This window comes from Crocodylus porosus, unplaced genomic scaffold, assembly GCF_001723895.1.
Source record: "Crocodylus porosus isolate Cpor-Errol unplaced genomic scaffold, CroPor_comp1, whole genome shotgun sequence".
Taxonomy (NCBI): Eukaryota; Metazoa; Chordata; order Crocodylia; family Crocodylidae; genus Crocodylus; species Crocodylus porosus.
The window spans coordinates 199,750,043-199,771,997 of NW_017728886.1; the positions used below are offsets into that span (position 1 = coordinate 199,750,043).

At 39.4% G+C, this 21,955-nt stretch overlaps 1 protein-coding gene across 2 annotated transcripts in view; it reads right to left on the reverse strand.

Moving 5' to 3' along the window:
• Nucleotides 1-593: 593 nt before the first annotated feature.
• PCMTD1 (protein-L-isoaspartate (D-aspartate) O-methyltransferase domain containing 1) overlaps nucleotides 594-21,955 on the reverse strand; it is an 84,479-nt gene continuing 63,117 nt past the window's right edge. For both annotated transcript variants that reach the window (XM_019547964.1, XM_019547973.1), the window contains 3 exons: nucleotides 12,131-12,302; nucleotides 10,296-10,419; nucleotides 594-3,444 (listed from right to left, as the gene is read on the reverse strand). In XM_019547964.1, the coding sequence (XP_019403509.1) occupies nucleotides 3,074-3,444; nucleotides 10,296-10,419; nucleotides 12,131-12,302 (667 nt within the window). In that variant the 3' untranslated portion in view covers nucleotides 594-3,073. The remainder of the gene's footprint in view (nucleotides 3,445-10,295; nucleotides 10,420-12,130; nucleotides 12,303-21,955) is intronic.

The following is a 21,955-nucleotide window of genomic DNA, read 5'->3' on the forward strand; positions in this document are numbered from 1 at the left end:
CCAGCCACTAATCCCCTCAACACCCCCAGCCTGGCTTCACCCCAGCCTGGGAAAGGCATGGGAAGCAGGGAAAGGAAGTGGCTGCAGAACAGGATACCTGTATGCTCCTTTTCCTAAGAAAGATCTGTAATGCTGGAATTCTCACAGAAATGAATGCCTGTTCATAACTAGTCTCTTTGTGTAGGTGCCCCAAGGCACAGGGTTTGGCAACAACCAAAATATAAACAGGAGGCATTTGAAAACCCAGACCTACACTGAAAACTGTCTTTAGTTTGCCATCAGCCCAGAAGGACCAAGGTTATCTTCTTTTTAGAGGCTATAAGAGAGTTCACAAATATAGCTCTGGAGTAGAGCTGGGCAGAAGACTTTTACCATACCATAAAAAATTACAAAAATCTCAGGTTTTTAAAAGTTTCCTTTCCCATACAGGGACAATACAGCCCTTCTGAAAGTTTTCCTTAGACACAAGAGAGCAAAAGACCCACTCTCAGAATAGTGCAGTGGCCATTTACAGGAGACTAAGATTCAAATCTTCATGTAGAATTTCAGATAATAGCAAAATTGGTGAAAGGACTGCCCACATTTCACCCTCGTCATCCACAAAACGTTTATTTTTTTCAGATTCAAAACATGTTTTCCCATTAAATAATGATCTGAATATCAAGGTATCTAAAATGAAGCATGTCAAACCAATAAAAATACTTCCATGAAAACAAGAGTTTGAGCAAGCATAAACCACCAAAAAACATTTTATTGCAATAATGTCCCCCATCATGAGTAGTAAATGCCAAAAGATTTATTTTTTCTATTTTGCATTTCTACCTTTTTATTTATGTAAATATAAATTTAAGAGTGTAAAATAAATCCACATATAAACACAAAAGAAACATTCTTTCAGTGACTCAAAAAAATTACATACTGAATAATCATGACAAATCATCCATTGTCCATTTTCCAAGTATACAATAAAAGTGTGGAAAAAAAGCAGAAAGTCATTCGTCAAAAGCATCTTATGTTCTTAAAGAAAATAATTAGTAACATTTAACTTTTGAACTTATAGATGCAGATTCTGAGAAGGGAAAAGATAACATGTAACATCTCAAACTGCAGATTACTAAAATTTCAATTCCATCTAAAAAAAATATTTAAGAAAATTACACTCAGTTTCCCATAGCTGAACCATCACAATTACTCCATTAGTATCACTGTATTGGAAAACCAACTATTTCTTACCAAGCTCTCCTACTGTGAAAATAAGGTCAAAATACCTTTTTCCAATAGCAATTCTACCTATTCATATTGTAAATATACTGTGGGGAAAAAACTCCACATGCTGGTACAACAGGCCTCCCACAAAGTTGCTTTTTCAACATGACTAAGACATACTTTTTAAAAAGGCAATGATAGCATGAAATGCACTGTCAAAAAATTGGTGTTCAAAATGTAATGGGACAATATTATCAGGTCTAATAAAATACCTATTGTTTAAAAGTGAATATTGGAAAACATTACTGTTAGGCCACATTATAGTGGCTAGTTATAAATGTCCATCTATGAAAATATTAACTGCAGTGGTACTATCCTGAATGATTTTTCTATTATTATTCAATATTGAATTGATGTAATAAATAATATTACCACAACTGTAAGTATATGTCATTGGAATTTTCTCAAGAGGAATGTTTTCCATTGGTTCTAACAGACAGAAGTTTCCAATAACAGCGGCTTTTACTGCATATCACATGCTAAGTTCTTAAACTGCATTTTCCCTTATGGTTATGCTACAAAAGAAACTTGAAATATTAAGTGGGTGAAAACAAACAAAGCACTCCATCAACCCAAGATGAAAACTGCAAGTAACTTTACCAGAAAGGGAAGGAGAAAAGGGAAGGGAAGTATTTAGACGAGCACACTCTGGGTCCCAAAGTTTACACCGCTACTCAATTTCCAAAAGATACATATGATTCTGTGAATATTTTTTGTGCTAAAAAGTAGCTGTGTTCAAGAACAAATATAGGCTAGCACAAGCCTGCATTTTCAGAGATAAATATTTAGATGAAGTACAAAATCCACTTACTAAAGTGCATCTGCTGAACAAATTCTAAATCTACTATTACGACTATCCAAGTAAGCAATACAAGCTAAACTTTATTCATTATTCTACCTCTAGTAGTAAAGTAGTAAATATAGATAATTGAAATCTAAATTACAATCTTTTGTATTACCAAATATTGTGTATCTATGCTGTGAGCTTTAGAAAAACTAAGTATGTTTTTAAAACTCTTGGAAATGAGAAAATGTTTCTTTAAGTACTGAAAAATGTAGTATGAAGTTAAACAAACGGGTTGTAGTAAGGATAGTACAGAGTTATACTCCACATGACATTCCCTTAAGGCTCTGGAAGAAGATATCATTTTTTTTCAAGAGCTTTTGGCAAAAAGATATAAATGCAAAAGTAGAAAGGGCATCTGTAATTTTAGAACTTGCATTTTCCCCATTTTATTAAAGCCAGCTCATTCAATGTCTGTATACAGTTATTATTGCACTTGTGTATTCCTTGGAATACATCTATACCAACACAATAATAGTGATTGCAACAAAGCCATGACAAAAATAAACTTTTAACAGTTTATTTTTAAAGGTTTCAATATTAAATGAAAAATGTCTGCATGTTTAAAATGTTCCCGAAGAATGAATGCAGACACAACTACTAATCAAGTCAGATGCATTTGTTTAACAATTATTTAGCACATATAAAATTTCACTTACCCTTTATCAATACAAATCTGTTAGGGATCAAAAAAGATTTACCATGCAAAATATTGATTAGTGCTGCATAATGCTTTGGAATATATATTTCTATCAGAGTTAAAACAGCATTTTTCAAAATTTAAAGAAAAATAGATTTTTAAAAAGGGATTCTACTGTTGAATGTAAGACAAGAAGTTACAATTTATCACTGTACTTCTGCCTTGATGAAAGACTAATGATATTTGTCCATCTATGTTTTAATAAATGCTACATTTTGAAGAATAAACTATCAGTAGGCATCATCTTTTCTATGTAAAAGGAGTTATTTCTCCCTATAATAGGTCAAGTATGCTTTTAAAGATTCAGGTAATGGTAAACTCATAATTTTCTCTCGCAGCAGATTTCGAGGTGGTTCCTCTGGCTTCAAGGCCTCATTGTGATCTTTATCATCATCATCTTTGTTATCTTCTTCCATCTTTTCATCTTCTTCACTGTCTAGAGGCTGAGGAATGAGTTGATTGCCTACAAACACGTAGGTATTAATCCTCCGCCTACGGCATCTTCTGCGTTTTCGTTTTGGTGGTGCCTTTTGAATAATACCTTTAGCTTTCATCTCCTCATTTATGAAGTTTCTAAGGGTACGTCTAATGTAGATCCGAGCTAGGTCCTGAAGATTCCTTACAGCACAAGCAGCTAAAACAAAAGAAAACAAGTTACACCTCCTATCTCAGCAAAACTAACATTTTACATGGCAATTAGGAATATGGGGTTGATCATTAAGATAAATTAACACAGAACAACAAAAGACAATTTAATACAAAATCAAGTATGCAAATAAAATAAACAGATACAGTTGATAGCCCTTGACAAACCACACAGCAGATAAATAAGAAAATGTTTTGTCCTATTTAACATTCATGTTGGAGGTAGCTCAAAGTATTAACAAGTAATACAGGCAACCCCCGCTCAGTGCTCTTAATTGGTTCTTGAAAAATCGAGTGCTATGCGAAATGAGAGTTAAGCAAAACCAAAAAGTATGTGATGACCCAAGATGGCAGCCATAACGGTTTTCAACAACACAAGATGGTGACCACAAGCATTATAATGAAACTTGCTGAGCACCAAGTCAAATCAGGTATCAATTTAAAATAAGCATTATAGCAAAATAGTGCTAAGCCAAACAGTGTTAAAGTAAGGGTTGCCTGTAATATGAATGTTAACAATTCTACTCCTACCAACAACTTAATTTATAATAATTTAACAACTAATTAACCAATGGGGAAGAAGGCAAGAAAGCAAAGCTACCACGATCTTCATGTGATGTGCCATGTTTACATTCCTTTCTGAAGGCAGAGACTGACTTCAAGTAAAAACTAGTCATTATATTGGGAAGAAAGACTTCAAACACAGAGAAGGAAGAATATCTACATATATGGGAATTCCTATGAGTTATTACAGATACAGAGTGCTGAAAAAATGGTGCAAGAGAAGCTGAAAAACAAGAAAAGACAAACAATAGAACGTGACCTCCATAAATCTAGAGAGAACTAGAGTTCAGGAGACACACAAGCAACCACTTCCAAGATCTCTGCATGGGAACTACTGGTGAGAAAATTTAAGAGGAAACAACTAACGAAAGGGATCAGAGAAGCAGTCAGCCCAGAGCAAAAGGTAAGGGTCGCACACCCCTTGAGATGGAGAGTCATGTTCATTACACCAAAAAGGAGGAAGAGGAGGCAGAGACCAATACATCATGGACACAAATAGGCAGGCTTATAAGGTGGTGTCAACAAGAGGGCTTTGGATTCTTCAAAAATTGATGTTCCAAGAAAGAAGGCTTTAAATAAGATCTATGGGGGCTGGCAAAGAAAGCTACACTGTGGCTGGTGGGTTGAAGACTAGAAGAGCATAAATCCTTAAGACTAGGAAACCACAAAAGACAATAAAAGCAAGAGGAAATCCAGGTGGCAGGCTGCAAATTAATATAAAATATCCATTTCTTGGATCTACAGATCAGATAGATAATAGATAGATGGATGCAGGGAATGGAGATCTATCTAGATGCAAGGTATATTGAGAACAAACCAAACAAACTGGTGGTCATAGTAAGTTAAGACATGACTGGCATCATAAACTTTATGAAATCACTCTCATGACTTGGCTCAGCAGTGAACAGTATGCCTTGCTTTGGAAGAATAAGTCAGAGAAAGAAAGAAGGCAGTAATACCATTCGTCGGAAATAAGCTTACTCTCAGATCCAAGATGAAAGAAGCTAATCTATTGCATACAAGTGGGTGAATGTAGACAGGAAAAATATAGTGAGATTGGGGTGGGGACAGGGTTTTAAATTAGACAACTAAATGAAGAACAAAAAGTGTATGAGGCATTGTTCAAGCAAGTAACAAAAATTCCTAAATTTAAGAGACAGAACTGATGGGCTGAGGGGGGAGGATTTCAATGTCCTCAATACCTGTTGAAAGAAAACTGTAGCAAAAAAACCATAAAGCATCCAAATTCTTATATTATAAAGGATAAATGTTTATTTCAGAAAATTCAGGATGCAAGTAAGCGTTATCTGTTTTGAATCTTGTTCTGACCAATAAAGAAGAACTGGCTATTGGAACCTCATTAGGAAGTAACACAATATGACAAAATTCATGATTCTAAGAAAAAGGCAGCATGGGAATATCAAACAAGGACAGAGGACTTCAAAAGATAAAAAGAAATAGGTAAGGTCCCAGGAACAGCCACATTAAAGGATAAAAGAACCCAGAGGAGATAACAGTACACAAAAAGCATAGCATTAACTGTTCAACAATGAGCTGCTCCAACACAGTGGAAAGATGTGAACAAGCACAGGACACTTCCATGGGTCTATAAGTTGATTCCTGTCAAACAAAAACATCAAAAATTGTTTATCAGTATGCCAGACAGAAAAGAGTGCAGCAAAATGGTGGGTCCACTGCTCAGTGGGAAAGGCAAGCTATTAATAAGAGATGCAGAGAAGACAGAGCTCCTCAATGACCATTTCCCCCCTCAATCTTCATCAAAAGAAGAAAAACAACACCAGATAATAAAATTAACATAAACAGGGCAGAGAAAGGGCTATACATCATGCTAAATATAGAGCAGAGACATTTTGACAAATTTAAAGTAAGTTGGCATGACCTGGCCTAATTCATTCCAGACTTCTGAAATGAACCACCTCAAGAAATCTTGGAGCCAGGGGCCACATCATGATCAACAGACAAGGTTCCAGATAGAGAACTAGAGAAAAGTTGGAAAACACCCATCCTTAAAAAGGGCGAAAGGAAGACCTGAGGAAATAGAGACTAGACACCCTGACATCGACATCACTTATAAAACAATTTATAAATATTTGGAGAAGGAAGGGATAGTCACTAGCAGCCCACAAAGATTATTAACAATTAATACCTAAACATTGTACAGATGTAAGAATTGCAATTTACTGGAGTCGGGCCATAGGTCCATCCTGCCCAGTATCCCGTGTCAAATAGTGTCCGACAGTGGATGCTGAAGGGGAGAATGAACATGGTATGACCAGGGTTCCCCCCCCCACCCCCCACTGTTCCTCTCTCATTTTCAGCCTCCAGCATTTACAAGTTTAAGAAGCTCCGATTTGGAGGCTTTATCCCTAAGGGTCTTGTTGCACCTTACAATGAGTGCTGCACAAATGTTGATCAGTGTTACTGCTAGCTCAAGTTTGGAGTAGTCAAGATCAGGCCAGCAGCTGCCTGAAAGACTGAAAGGTAAGATTTCCCACTACCCATTCTGAGCCTCCCCCCTGCCTCCAGGGCATTACAGAGCAGCAGCCCCAGCATCCAGGCAGGCAGGGTAACCCTTCCCTGCTGGCTCCTCTTGGACAGAGTGCTGGCAGCCACAAGTAAGCTGGTGGGGAAGGGAGGCAGTAAGCAGGGAATACAAGGTACTCGTGAGCATGTGGGGATGCACTTGGGTGTTTATATTAGGGTGTTGAGAGCTCCAGGAGCTGCCCAAAATTACCACGTACTAAAGCCCTAACTCCCTTGCTACTGATGCCCCTTTCCTCCAAGCATTTATCCAATCCCTTTTTGAATCTTGCTAAAACTGTCAGCTTCCATATCTGGTGGCAGTGGAGCTGCATATTTAAATTACATACTGTGTGAAAAAACTTCCTGTTGTTAGTTTTAAACTTACTACCAAATAGTTTAATTTTGTGACCCCTAGTCCTGTATTTTGTGAGAGTAAACAATAAATACCTATTTACTTTCTCTTTGCTATTTCATATTTTGTAAGCCCTTATGTCCCTCCTCAACCATCTCTTTTCTAAATTGAACAGGCCTAGCCTCTTCAGTGTCTCCTCATAGGGAAGCCCCCTTCACACCACTAGTTATCCCTGTTGCCCTTTTCTGGACCTTCTCTAGTTCATCTATATCCTTTTGGAGGTATGGGGACCAGAAGTAGGCTTGGTATTCAAGGTGCGGATGCACCATTCTAACATTGTAAAAGCCTTAGTCTGTCTGTCTGTCCATAACACTTTATTTGCACTCTGATTGGCTGACAAACAACCAACCACAGTGCTCCAAGAGCAGAACACAGGGAATGAAGTGAGGAGGGGGGCCAGGCCAGCACAGTGGAGAAGTGGGGGTGGGGCCAGATGCAGGGGGATGCATAGCCCTGACAAAAGCTGGCAAGGAGGTGAAGGGAGGCAGGACAGTGCCCCGCCGCCGCTGCACCCTGCCAACAGCTGGGAGGGCAGGGAATGGGGAGGGAAGGAAGGTTATGTGGGCTGGGGTGCCCAGAGCACAGAGTTGAGGGGGGGAAAGGGCCTGGACTCGGGGATCGGGGAGGAGGGCCAGAACCAAAGTGCAGGGTGGGGTGGGGCCAGACATGGGCCTCTGTCCCCACCTCCCATGTCTGGCCCCACCTCCCCAGTCAGTCATTCTTGACAGGCAATTGGCTAGTAGATTTCTAAAAAGGTGAATAGTGATACTTCCCATTTTGTTAACAATTCCCTTCTTAATAATCCCCCCCACCACCTTTTTTAAAAAAAAACCTTTCTGATGTCTGCTGAGCACTGAGCTGATGTTTTAAGTGAAATGTTCACAATGACTCCTAGATCTCTTTACAGTATGGCAGCAGCTAATGTACAGCCCTTTATAGTTGGTATCGTCTGAGTTGCTTTTGCCTGGATACATCACTTGACACTTATCTACCATTCAGTTGCCCGTTTTTCAATCATGTCAGATCCTTCTGTAGTTCCTCAGAGTCTACTTACAGTCCACCTTGGTCTTCATCACGTTGAATAATTTTGTGTCATTAGTAAAATTTGGCTACCTCACTACTCACCCCCTTTTCCAAATCATTTATAAATATGTTAAACAGCACTGGTCCCAACAGATCCATGAGCAACACCGCTGAGGGATCCCTGTCCATTCTGAAAAGTGACCATTTATACTCACTGTTTGCCACCTTTGAGCTAGTTTCTAATCCACAAATGGATGTTCTCTATAATCCCATGACTACGTAATTTAGTTAAGAGCCTCTGATGGGGGATTTTATCAAAGGCTTTTGGAAGTCTAAATATACTAAGTCAACTGGACACTCCTATCTATCAGAAGAACCCCAGTAGGTTGGTGAGGCATGACTTCCCTTTGACAAAGCCATGTTTGTTCCTCACCAGCAAGTCACATTCATCTATATGCTCTACCAAAATTTTCCAGGAACAGAAATTAGGCTCACTGGCCTATCGTTCCCTGCAACTCCTCTAGAGCCTTTTTTAAAATTGGAATCCCACAGGCAACCCTCCAGGGCTGGGGCAGATGTCCAAAAAGCTGGAGCATTAACTTACTGAATCTTTGCAGGAATAACCCTGTTCCCTGACCATTGTCTAAGGGTGCCATACCAGCCAGTGTCTGGCCACACACCTGTCACTGCTACAGCAAGGGGGGAGTGCCCGGCAGACCCAGGCTTGGGTCCAGCAGACAGGAAGAGGGGAATTGAACCCTCTCCCTAGCCAGTTCATTCCAGGACTTTGCCCAGGGCTGGCTGTGCCCTTGACACTGGAGCAGCCAGCAGAGAAATGCAAGTTATGCTGGTGGGGCAGCGAAGGGAGGGGGCAAATGAACCTCTTCCCTGCTCCCTTTTAGGGCCAAGTCTGGCCAGGCCCCCACCCCTCCCTTCCCCAACTAGAGAGTAGAGGGGCAGGGATCAGCCCTGCTCTGCTGAAGCAGAGAAGCCAGCCCAGAGAGCATGCCTAGAATGCTGGGGCACTCTGGTTTAACTTAAACCAGGAAAGGGTCTGAGACAAACTGCATAAACTAGTTTAGGCCCAATCACAGTTAGATCTGATACTATATTCAACCAGGTTTCTCTTGAACTGGCTTCAGCCATTTTGAAACTGGTTTATGTGCACTGAACTTATGTTCTGTTACAGGTTTAAACCAGTTTCTGATCCCTTTAACTGGTTTATGGGTAATGTCTGTCCCTAGCCCAGTCCTCTAGTACTACAGCTGTTTTCAGTGATAGGTTACACACTACAGTTAAGAGCTCTGTAATTTCCAATTTGCCTTCCCTCAGGACCACAGGGTGAATGCCATCAGGTCCTGGTGACTTGCTATTTTTTAATTTATCAATTTCCTCTACAATTTCATCTACTGAAACCTCAGTTTGGGTCATCTGCACAGACTTCTCCCTGGGGAGGAGTGTATCTGCTGATGGAATTTTCCTTACATCTTCCACAGCGAAGCCAGATGCAAAGAATGCATTTAGGTCTCGACAATGGCTCTGTCATCCTTTAGTGCTTATTTAACAACCTCTGGGACAGATTATGAAAGGCATTTAGGAGCCCTACAACAGAGACAGACATTGTGGTATTTTCAAAAGGCATCTCCAAGTGCTTAAATAACTTTAAAATATCTGGCATAGGACTGGAATTAGAAAGAAAATCCCAAGCACCACTGAATGGCCGTAGGGCATCTCCATACCCTATAAAGTAAAGTACTCTTTCTCCTTTCTCAAGGCAGAGAGATCTGTATGCTACAAGCAGATACATTCCAACCAGGCCTATGGGATAGCAAGCTCTTTCCTTCCACTCTAGGGGAGGTGAAGGACTTGCGTTTCATTTCTCTCTGGAAGGCAGACTGAAGCCTCAGGAAAAAAAAATTAAGTATGCTAAAAAGATGTTAAATATGGATGTTTTTATTTGTGTTTGGACAAAGTTAATTCGACTATCAGAGAAAATACTGAAATATCTGGACCTTGGGAATGAGTCAGAATAAGAAAGGGGAAACTGGAGAAGTCACTGTATAATTTCATTGGAAAACCTAAGTTTAAACCATTAGGCACACACAGATGTATCTTCAGTGATCCTGAACACAAGCCACCAATACTTAAAGATCAATGAGAGCCTATCATTTTCTAAACAGTGCATTCCCATTCTGTTACCATATGCCTACATAATGTAATCCTCCCCCAACAAGAATATCGTCTCAGGCATGATAAACTAGCCATGCCAGAAGGGAGATGCCATAGGTTATACTTACGCAGTCCCACAGTATCATGTTTGCCATTGTCGTTTCTGTTTGGTTGCACTAATGGAGCAAATGAAACAGCAAGAATGTTTTTACTTTCCCAAGTGTTCTGTCCAGTTCTCAGAATTTGTGTTAGCTGCAAGAGAACAAGAGAAACAGAAAATAAAATTCAGCAGTTAAAAAGGTGTCCTGTCTTGGTTACTTTTGCAGTTCTTCACTTTGAGGAAGTTTAATTTAGCATTAGCATTCAAAATCGCTTCAAAGTAATTTAGAAAGCCCGTTCTCTTCCCAGATTGAATTCTGTATGCGCTACAAAATTTTATTCAGACTTTTCTCATTTTATTTCAAAGGCTTTTAAGTTAGCTCTTAAAAGATAAATAAGGACTTGTACATGCATTTAAAACTTTATTAAACAATGCTCCTTTGATAATATTCCCCCCTAATTCCAAACTAATATTTAGTATGACTGTAACTTGCATTGCAAAAAAAAAAACACATTAAACTTTTATAAAGTTAGCAATTTTGTCTTTTTTTTTTGTATGATCTTGTATTGAAAATCCTGGATTGTCCAGTGTCTAAATACCACAGTAGCCAGCATACTTAGAATAGGAGGGATATTCAGTTAAAAGGTACTACATTAATGTATAGAACTTACTCTTCTCCCAGACTACTGGCAAAATATGCCCAACATTGTTATTTGAAGTAATAAGCAGGGCTCTCTGACAGGTCAAGGGAAAGGCTAGTAAGTCCAGGCTTGTGCTAATTTTCATTTTCTCCTGCACTTTGTTACAATGAGCAGAGCACTTATATTGTTTGTTAATCCTAGTCTATTTTCTCTTGATATGGTTCATAATCTTCCATTAAAATCTATATGAAAATAAACATCCAGTGAATACAACTGACATATGACTAGCATTTGTTAAGCACCAACTTTTACCATTAGTACAAGTGATGTCTACAATAAGAAACTATACAGCAAAAATTCAACAACTTTTTGTCATTGACAAAGTAACCTGCATATCTGACCAGCAGCGTATTAACAAATCGGGCTTCGGAGGGGCATAGATGTTGGTAAATTGTTAAATCTATGTGTTCCTCAGTTTCCCCATCAGTAAACACTCACCTTTGTAAAGCCTTTTGCAATCTATGGATGAAAGTAACAGAAGTGCTAAGTACTATTAATAATACACTTGTCTAAAAATGCATTACCTGTTATTGTTACAAGTGGCATCTAAAACAAGTGAAAGTATGGTCTTACTTTTCCCCCTATAGTCACTTGTCCCTGTTAATGCCAAATTTCCTTTCACACAATCAATGCAGATTATTATTTTTAAGAGGGTGTTGTTAAGCAAAACAAATCAACAAAACCACAGGACACAAGAAGTCTGTAATTTTTTAGTAAAAAGTAAAATAGAAGAGTCATAGAAGTTAATGTAAAAACAAAAAAGCCACAAGGAAACTCTACAGCAGGGTGTTTGGATCAAGTCTTCACATCACTGAAGTTCATGATAAAATCCCTATGGTTTTGCCATGGACTTCAACGGGAACAGTATCTCAGTATTTTAATCAATTAAATTTAAACTAGATCACATCCCTCCTTCAACTAACACTGATGTTAGCTGTGTCTCCTGCAGCTAACACTAGCTGCACATAAGAAGTGAGATACTAAAATGTGGAATCATTTAAAAAAGAAAAGAATAAATATAAAAAAGAATGTGTAAAATCTGAATAATCAGCATATTGGCATATTACTGTACTTGAGAAGATGAGGATGCTTTTACATTACTTGATTTAAGTTGTTTGATTTCATATCAAAACATAGAAAGGGGAAATTGTCACTGAATCACCTGATCTTCTATAGGCATAACTAGAATGCCTCCAATTTTCAGTAAAATTTTCATGTAGTTTTCATGGTCTTTCTGGACTCCAGCTCCACAATAAATCCGGTCATATTGATGACTGTCTGATGCTATTTCCAGACAATTACCAACCACAAAGGCAGGTTCACAGAACTCAAACCTATGGGAAAAAGGAAAAAAAGAAGGCAAACAGTTATTTAGTAAAAGTCTCCTTTTATGAAAAGCAAGTTTCAAACTTTTCCTCATTTATAATTAGAGTTATTAACAATTTCCATGAATACAAAAGACCTACTAAAGAAATGCAGGCAAAAATGAAACAAACATTGGGGTATTATCCAAGCCTTTTCTGTGGTGGACATCAGACTATTTTAATAGGAACGTAGGAATTCCAGTGCCCATTCATTTGTAGTTTCACTGTGTTTCCACAGTGCAAAACAAGGGCCAGACTTCCCAAGCTACATTTGAATGGCGCCCCTAAGGTGCTCAGTGTCTCCTCTGTGCACTGTTTGGAGTAGAGCAATTAGAGAAAGAGCATACTTGCATATCTTCCAAAACAAGTCCCTGCAGGCCTCAGCTCTGACAGGGCTCCCCAGAGAGAGAAATTCAAAATGTGGTCCAACACGTGTTACTTTTAGCTTCCTCCGACACTGCAAGTCAAGTGTACAGGACAAGTTTATACAACTGCCATATTCTTTATAATCAGCCCAAAGGAAGACAGGGCTCTGGGTCACTGTCTCAGTAGCCTGACAGAGGGGTTGGGGGCAGGGCACCAAGCCTACCCGTATGGCCTCCTTTTCTCAGGAGTCTTTGCCATGGCAGGGGCAACCCTACACAGCTCAGATCTAGGCTATGCCCAACAGTGTATGCGGGGGATAGGGAGGAGGAGGGAATGTACTCACTTTCAGCCTCACTGCCAGCTGCCTAATTTTTATTTGGAGGACCTATTCCTACACTTGCAGAGGAGTGAAATGATCCAAAAGGCAGTCATGGGATGCACAGCCCTGCACCTGGGCTGAACAAAACAAGCGGGGCACTAGGGGGGAAGCCTCCTTTTGCTGCTCGTCCTCAGCGGCAGCAGCCTAAGCCCATGCTGCTCCTGCCTGTGTGGAGAGTGGGAGCAGATAAAGCTCCACTCCCACTCCAGTGCCGCCCCACCTTGGCATACACCCCTCCGCTGAGGGCACTGAAAGAGCTTGCTATGCCTCTGCTGTGTCTTACTTAAAATTCCAGTAAAAAAACCCCCCCAAAAAAACCCAAAAAAAATAAGCCTGTGTGTTAAGAACTTTTTGGGAGGTTTTAATATGAATGCTTGTATTTTTGTGCTCTCAAAAACAGAGGTATAAACTAACAATATTCAAGCTTTGTAACACCTTGCTGCTGCATGTTGCTTCCTGCTACATGACGCTGTGTTTTGATTTGGATAAGCTTCCAACCACTGGCTTCTTAAGAACAAACAAACAAAGATGCGATTGTAACATTTTCTAAGGCTGCCGTAGAACAGGAGTGTTAAACCCACCTGGCTACATGGGCCAGATGAGTGGCATCAAATCAGTCTGTGGGCCAGATGGGGCCCACAGACCCCAGCACCTGCATGTTCTCCATGTCTCAGACCAGCTTGTATGGGGTGGGAGGAGAGGAGGAGGAAGAACATTCCATGCGGTCGGTGCAGGTCCTGGACTCATTGGGACAGGCAGTGTGTGCAGTACAAGTCCTGGTATGTGGGCCAGATGGTGCCCGTTCCCACCAACTGAAGACCTGTGCTATGCAGGGCTGAATGTAGGTCAGTACTGGACCAGGCAGAAGGCACCACATACGGTACAGATACTGGGCTGCATGGGGCAGGCACTGTCTGTAGTGCAGGTCCCACATGTTGCACAAATCCTAGAGCGGTACTGTGTGCAGCACATGTCCTTGGCTCTGAACACAGGTCTGGCAGCATCTGGGTCAACTTATAACCAAAGCCAGGATAATGGGAGAGTTGAGAATCCCTGCTGTACAGAATAGGAAAAGTAATGTTTTCTTCTCGTAAGAACTGTATAAAGTAACTCTAAATAACTGTGTACATAGAAGGTCCAATCACAGTCAAGTTATTTGAAAACTCTGTAAACCCAGTAGATCTCAAACTCCATCCATAATTAATTTTTTTCCAATAGCTATGCACAAACATGAAACCATGTTTTGTTTTGAATTTGACAACTAGAAGTCACAGGAGAGGGGAATTTTATTTTATTTTTGACTAGCAGCAGATCCCAATGCAACAGTAAAAGTGCGAGAGAATTCAGGGTGCAAGCATTTCATCAAGCATAAGGAGGCTTGACAGCTTTCTCCATTTACAGAAATAGCAAATACTATGACAGGAAGACTTAAGTTTACAGAATGAGACTACTTCACTAACAGTGCTGTAAACATGCTCAATTCATACATTTTGCTAGTAAAGATTATGTGCAATCTTGAAACAGTGCTCCCTTCCCTAAACAGCTGCATGCACATCCTGTAGTAGCAGGCAAAGAAACCTTTGCTTACTACTACAACCACCTCTTGGAGGTACTGGATGTACTTCATTTAGGTAAGTATTTGGACATGCTTAATCAAGAGTCCACCTAAGAGAAAAGGCAGCCTGGAAAAGGCTTTGAGTGCCTTGTTGCTTAAGTCCATACAATAGCATGCTATGACTTATTTGGGGGGGAAAACAGGGGAGCAAACAGAGGTTAATGCATGCATATCTCACTGGGGAAAAAAGCTATTAAACCCAGAACATTGATAAATGTACTGACAAAAATGCTCCATTTCATGGCATCAAAAAAAAGCATCAGATCCCATGGCCACAATACTGGAATCCACAGAGCCTTGATAAAAAAAGAGGAAGATATTTCACACATTTTGGGTATGGTTTCACACTGTGTAAAGGTTCATTCAAGCATTACTGCACTAACTTTAAATCTCAAAAAATGAGCTGAGTAGCTCTGCAATAGAAATCAGAAACCCATTAAAATGTAATTAGATAAAGGAAAAAATTGTCATGTCGTCTCTCCTTAAAGCCTTGTTTCCAAAGAATCCAGGGGAGGGGAAGGGCCCCTCTTGTCCACGAGCTCTATAGTAGGGGTACTCAGCTTATACAGCTAACCTAATAGTCTCTAGAGCTCCTAAATCAGTCTTTCTGCCCATCCAAAATGGTCCCAGGGGGATCTGGAAAGTACATTAACAGATCTTCCCAGAATTAGCTTTATATTAAAAGCTATGGTTTGTCATTTTGTGCACTTGATAAATTGCTATTAAAAAGATTTTAGAAACATATTTAAAGCATCTCCCACACTTACTGAAGCCAATCCTTATGACCAACCTTTTGACCACCAAGTGAAAATAAGTCCCTGGACAGATATGATTTTTCCTGAAGTAAGAAAGTGGAATTATAAACAAACCCCTCCCCCCCAGAGAATCGTTGAGCAGAGGGAGCAAATGTACTCACTTTCAGCCTCACTGCCACCTGCCTAATTTTTGTACAGAGGATCTATTCCTACACTTCCGTTTAAAGAGCATTAACAGAACTCCATTAGTAACATAAACACTTATTAATTTAAAGCCTATAATTACTAATTTTACAAGAGATATTTATTTTCAGTAAAGTTTATACAGATAGTCTCCTCTCCTAAAATCTAATTGGATTGCCTAGAGAAGTTGATACAAAATTCTGATGCAGTGCAAGATGAATCACTGAAGTGACAAATTTGGTGCTGTCACTTGAAACACTTTCTTGCAGAAAGAGATCACCTTTTCTTATATGCTATAAACACCAATATTTTCCTTACATGCTACATATGCACAAAATGTCAAACAGACATTGAAGGCTTTGCTGGATGTTTCTTTAAGTAATCCAATACTACTTCTAATAGTCAGTCACAACTCCCATTAGAAATACTGAAATTGAGGGACACCACCCAGTTTGAAGGCTACTATAACACTGATAGTGCTATACATGTAATGAGAATTACTGCTTACATTAAGCTCAGGTAAGTGCATACTTCATTTCATAGATTTTCTTGAGACTCTGCAGTTAAGCAGTTAACTGTATGTTTCTCCACTCCTCCCCCCCACAAGTATGGGAGAAAAACTAACACTTGATGTGACTTTTTATTACAGATCCTAAAAATTGAGTGTTCCATCATGACACGTTGTATGTGCATGGGAGGATGTGCGATTCTGGAGATCAGCAATAAAAATCTGCCAGATCCCAACTGCACATCTGCTGGGGCATGCAGCTGGCTGCATCTGCAATCATGGAGCTACCCTACCCCCAGCTGCCCACACCTGATGCAGGTGCAGCCAATTGCATGCGTGCTGGTAAAAATATGTGGTGCAGGTAGCTGTGGATTCAGGAGCTCACCAATCCACAAGCTGCCCCCACCAAGCACCTTGAAACTGCATGTCTGGTGAACAAAATGCAGGCAGCTCTATAAAATGAACATTCACCATGGAGCTCCCCCATCCTCAGCTGCCTGCTATCACTGGAGCATATGCTACCAACTGCATATACACTGGCCCATACACAGCTAGGGATCACGGATGTCCCTATGCATGAAAAGCTGATGATCTCCCCCCATGGAGAGACTTTTAAAGTCCCACCATGCAGCTTGATACTGGTGTCAAGGCATGACTGTAAAGGCCACTGTCCGGAGCAAACAGACTGGATGTCCCTGTACCAACAAGCTTAAAAATGCACCAGGAGGCCAGCACTGGACATGCCACAGATTTAAATTAAACCAAGCCACAAGATATTCCATACTAAAATGTAGAATATCTTGGTTGTTGGTTTGCCACACTTGAACATCTAGCATATTACAAAAAACAATTGCAGAAGACAATTTGCAACAAGTGTAATATCTGGACGGCATCAAAGTCACAAGTTTCCATAATACTTATATCAATGCAAGTCAGGCCACTTTAATATGACATTCAATCTAATCCGATATAAAATCCTTTCACTAGCCATACTGTCACTACACTCAAGATGGCATCATTGTTGTATTTCAACCTCAAAGCCTTTTGGGAATTAAATTCAGTTTTCTCTGGCCTGCAGTATTAAGCCCTCCTTGTTACAGGAAGATCTGTCCTAAAAATAAGTAATTTATTGTCAAAACATTTGGCACTGACATACTCATAAACTACTTAGCAAGATGAGGTATATTTCACACAGTAAATGACTTCAAATAAAACTGAAAAATAATTAGTGGTCTAACAAATATGCCTGACATAATTCAACTTTTGTTCGTATCTACGAGATCATCATCATGGAATAACTGATATTTTTACAGGAGAGTTCTGTGCATTATTACTGTCAAAAAAACCTCTGTGCATTATTTCATATATGCTGCTACAAACATATGAACACCGTGTCAGAATAACACTGTGCTAAGATGGAGAGAGCGTTTATAACCACATCAGCTTGTTCAGTGAAAATGCACAGGGCTGCCAAAGGATGTTAATTTCTGCCATCTAGGTGGCAACAGGACGAATTCCCTAATATTTCAATGAACACCTGCCACAAGCAGATGACATAGTAATTTGACTCTGCATGAATCTTTTTCATTTGGAGTCAATGCTAACCAAGCCGGCCCCTATGAAGTATGACAAAATAAAATACATTAGAAATCATAAGCTTTCACCTCCACTAACTTCACCTGTTCATCGCTTGCATTTTAGGAAACGCACACAAAAAATTTGGCGATATAGTCACTCATAATAAGTCAGTGATTCCAATACAAACATGTTGCTTTCTCTTCCAGACAGTTACGCTAACAGGAAATACTAGTGTCAATCAAGTATTAAGAGAGATTAAATCAATTTGTTCAGCTTCTCCTGTCAAAACATCTTTACCTACCAACAAGTGGATCTCACAACCACTCATATTCACTAAAAATAGCAAGAAGTAAAATTTTGTATGTTTACATCCACATTAAGAGTCACTTGTTTCACTTGTATCCATATCCACCAATCTATTTCAGGTGTGAGAACTAGTGGATGATAAGTCAAATGTTTAATTGTGTAATCTTAATAAACACTATAATTAGAGGGTATTACATTCACTACTGTACCAGTTTTTGAAGTCATTATACTGTTATGAGTGGAACCAGCTGCCAGATCCCATGTACTTTCAAAGCAACTGGGCTTTACTTGAAATGACTTTATTTCAAGTTCTGAGACTCCACAGCAGTTTCAGAATCAAAGTCTTTTGTCCAACAACCTTTCTTTGGGATATGGAAAGCTGTTATCAAGCTACCATTGATCCTGAAACTTGGGTAAGGTACTACTTGTGACATAAGTGATCACAACTTCATTATATTGGGGGGGAAGAGAGAGAAGGAGACAGACTAGAACGTATTATATAAAAGTATACAGTATATATATTTGATGACTCGTAAAGCCCAGTTTCACAATGCTGAAAGTAAGTAATTGGGCAAGTTAGTGGGAAGAAAAAATGTAAACAGAAAAATATGAACGGTAAGAGGAAACTGTCTGAGAATATTTTTATGAGAAGTCTGTTTCTTATTTTAAAAAACCCTACAATTCAACTAGGAAAGATCACAGTGGTCATAAAAAACCTGCCTAAAAAACCTGCCTTGGAGAGAAAATAAAGCACCCACAAAAATTGACACCAAAATAGCGTGGCACTAAGTGGATTTAAAAACTGGCCAGTAGGTCTCAAAAAATTGAGAACAAAGAATCAGTGAACAGGTGTGGTAATGATTCTACGGGCAGATTACAAAGACTGGAGAAATTGTAAAATACAAAGTGCATAGAAATCATGAGATCTATATAATTTGGTAAAATGAGATTTAAAACAAAGGCATTTTAATATATCCAAATATACAGTTACACATCTAAGAAGAAAGTATGTAGGCCAGTATCACAGGATTACTGGGGAGGAATGATGCTAATAAGTGACTTGACATCTTGGACGAGGGACAGAAGTTACAAACTGGTATACGTGATTAGAAACCAGTTTGGATCTGTAACAACAGAAGCTCAGAGCACATAAACCACTTTAAAAATACTGAAACCAATTTAAGATAAACCTGGATGGATTCATTATCCAACTTAACTGATTTAGGTTAATCACTCGATTGAACTTCTGTCCCAGATCCCCTCCAGGTTCAAGTGAACTCAAAGTTCCTCAGCATCTCAGGATGCTTTGTACCCCCCCCTGCAAGCTCCCTCTCGCAGGGTGGGCAAGCTAGGCTTGGCCCAAGCTGTCTGTTCCAGCCAGGCAGGGAAGTATGCTCCCCTAAAACACCCTGGCTATTGGCCTGAGCCACTGCAGGCACACGGCGGCATTTCCCGAATCAGAAGTGAACATCTGTCTGTTCACTTGATTATCAGTTCAATCTAGACAGCTTAGACTAACCTGAGAAGACTGAATCGATTCAGTCTTGGGCTTTTTGACCGTCTGTACCTAGCCATGGATATCACAGTGAATTATTAGCTGAATATGAACTCCTAGCTTAAAGCTGTTATGAAAAGGGATAATGTAATCCCTTGGTATACACACAGGAGAAGTCTCAGATAGAAATAGTAAGCTTTATCATCTTTGTATCTAGCAATGACATGACTGCTTTTGGACTACTGTGCACCATTTTAGTAGCAATGCTCAAGGAAGATGTTGATGAACAGGAAGATAAAGAGCCAGAAGAAAGATTAAAAAGCTTGGAAAAACATCCTAGAGTGATTTAGAGTCAAAGACTTCTAGTTTAATTTTTCAAAGAAGGTTAGGTTAATGGGTGACAATCCAGAATTAAAGTACCTACATGGGGAACAGAAATTAGCGGGAGCTCTTTACTTTTGACAAATTCATGACAAAATCCAGTTGCTGGCAGTTGCAGCTAAACAAATTGGGCATTTTTACACGTGCTCCCAACACAGCGCCAGGCACTTTTAATTAGCGAGCTGTGCTAATTAAGAGCACCCGACGCGCTGAGTTGGGAGCAGGTGCATCAGTGGCGTGGCATACATCAGTGCTGATAAAATGGTGATGCATTTTGAACTAAGCACATCTAACATGTTACAGTTCAAAGCGCGCTGCCACCATTTTCTCAGAGCTGACTTAAGCTGTGCTCCAGATACACGAGACAAGCAAATTAATGCGCTCTGGCAGCCTCATGTGCTCCAGCAGACTCATTGCATGTGTAAGTGCCCATACACATTAGAGATCAGTGCACAATTTTTTTAACAGAGGTAAACAACCAGTGGAATAACTTAAAATGGGTTCTGGGATTCTTCATTACTGGAATCCCTTAATCAGTTTACTAAAACTATGCTCTAGTTCAAAATATAAGTAATTCAAGGAAATCTAATGGTCCGTGTTGCATGGGAAGTCAGACTAGAACTAACACAATGGTCACTTGGCTGAATAACGAGCATCTGAAAACCCATTAAACCCTTCTTAATTAAGCCCTTTCAATTTCTGAAAGCATAACAAGAAATAAACCAAATGGTATGTGGAAGAGAGAGAAAATATTTATATACAATTTAATTTACGTAAACAGATTTTCCTTTATTTAAAAAGGAATCAATCTATCTTTCCATCATTTTTTGGTTAATTAATCAGAAAAGCTGCCAAAGAGCTCAGTCCCATACAGCCAAAGCTAAAGCCCATGTTTATGTGCATTGTTCCTTTTCACATCCAGGTATGTTTTGTTTTTTCTATTTAACAACAGTGCATTAATGATTCAGTTTTTCCAAGGACTATGCATTAGAGATGAGACAGAGTACTATAAAATGACACAAGAATTTAGCTTTTAATATTCTCAGAAACTGTTTTGGAGCAGTAAGTTTTAAAAGAAAAAATTGAAAAACTCCCCAGTCTTTCAGACTGAAATTCATCCTTGATTGCAGAGGCCAGAGTAAGCCCCATAAAGGGGCTTTTCCTACTACAGGGAAAGCCACCCTACTACAGAACCAACCTCGTGCAAGAATGGAAGTGGAGCGTATGCAGAAAGTTGCTTTGAAGAGATGATCCAGTGATAAACTACAGAGAGTACTATAGTATCCTGTACAACCAGCATAAAAAGGGATTATTTGAGTTTGTGGCCGAGGACAGTGCAACAGTCCAGGTACCCTGACTCTCTGTAAACTGCTCATCCACAGAGAACAAGTACTGTACTTAGGTTTTAAAATGTGGAAGTAAAGAGTTTTATCCTAAAAGAAACATTTCTGAGGACAAATAATCATAACATTAAAGATTTAGCTCTACTCACTCATATATGAAAAGAGACTACAATTAACTTGTATGGAAAAAAGTAGACAAGACCACTTCTAGGCAGCTGGTTTTCTACATGAGAAAGGAGACTCCAGGGAACAAATTGTGACCACTGAACCCAAGCTAAATTCTAGATTTAAAAGTTCAAAATTTAGCTCTGGGAAGTCTCAGAGGAAGCTGTGGGCACAGTTCTATGACCAGCTCAGTTAACATGGTTCATTTTTTATTGTGCAGAAGTATAATTTGAGTACAGCAAACTAATTCAGAAAGTGCTCAAGCTCCTATAAAAAAAGAAAATAAATTACATATAAATGATTACTGTGAAGAATGTGGTTTAAGGAAAGGGTCTGCTGTCAAGTCATAACAAGGAAAGTACAATAAATAGGAATGGATAAGGGAAAGAGATTGAGGAGTTCAGTTAGGATTGGGGTGGTTAGAGGAAAGGACTGGCTAAGTACCATATATTCTGTCTTTTCTGTGCATGTGCATTGATGAAGGGGGAATTGCTGAAAAACCTGTAAAAAACAGAGTTAACATATACCAATGCTGCCTTAACTCTGCCT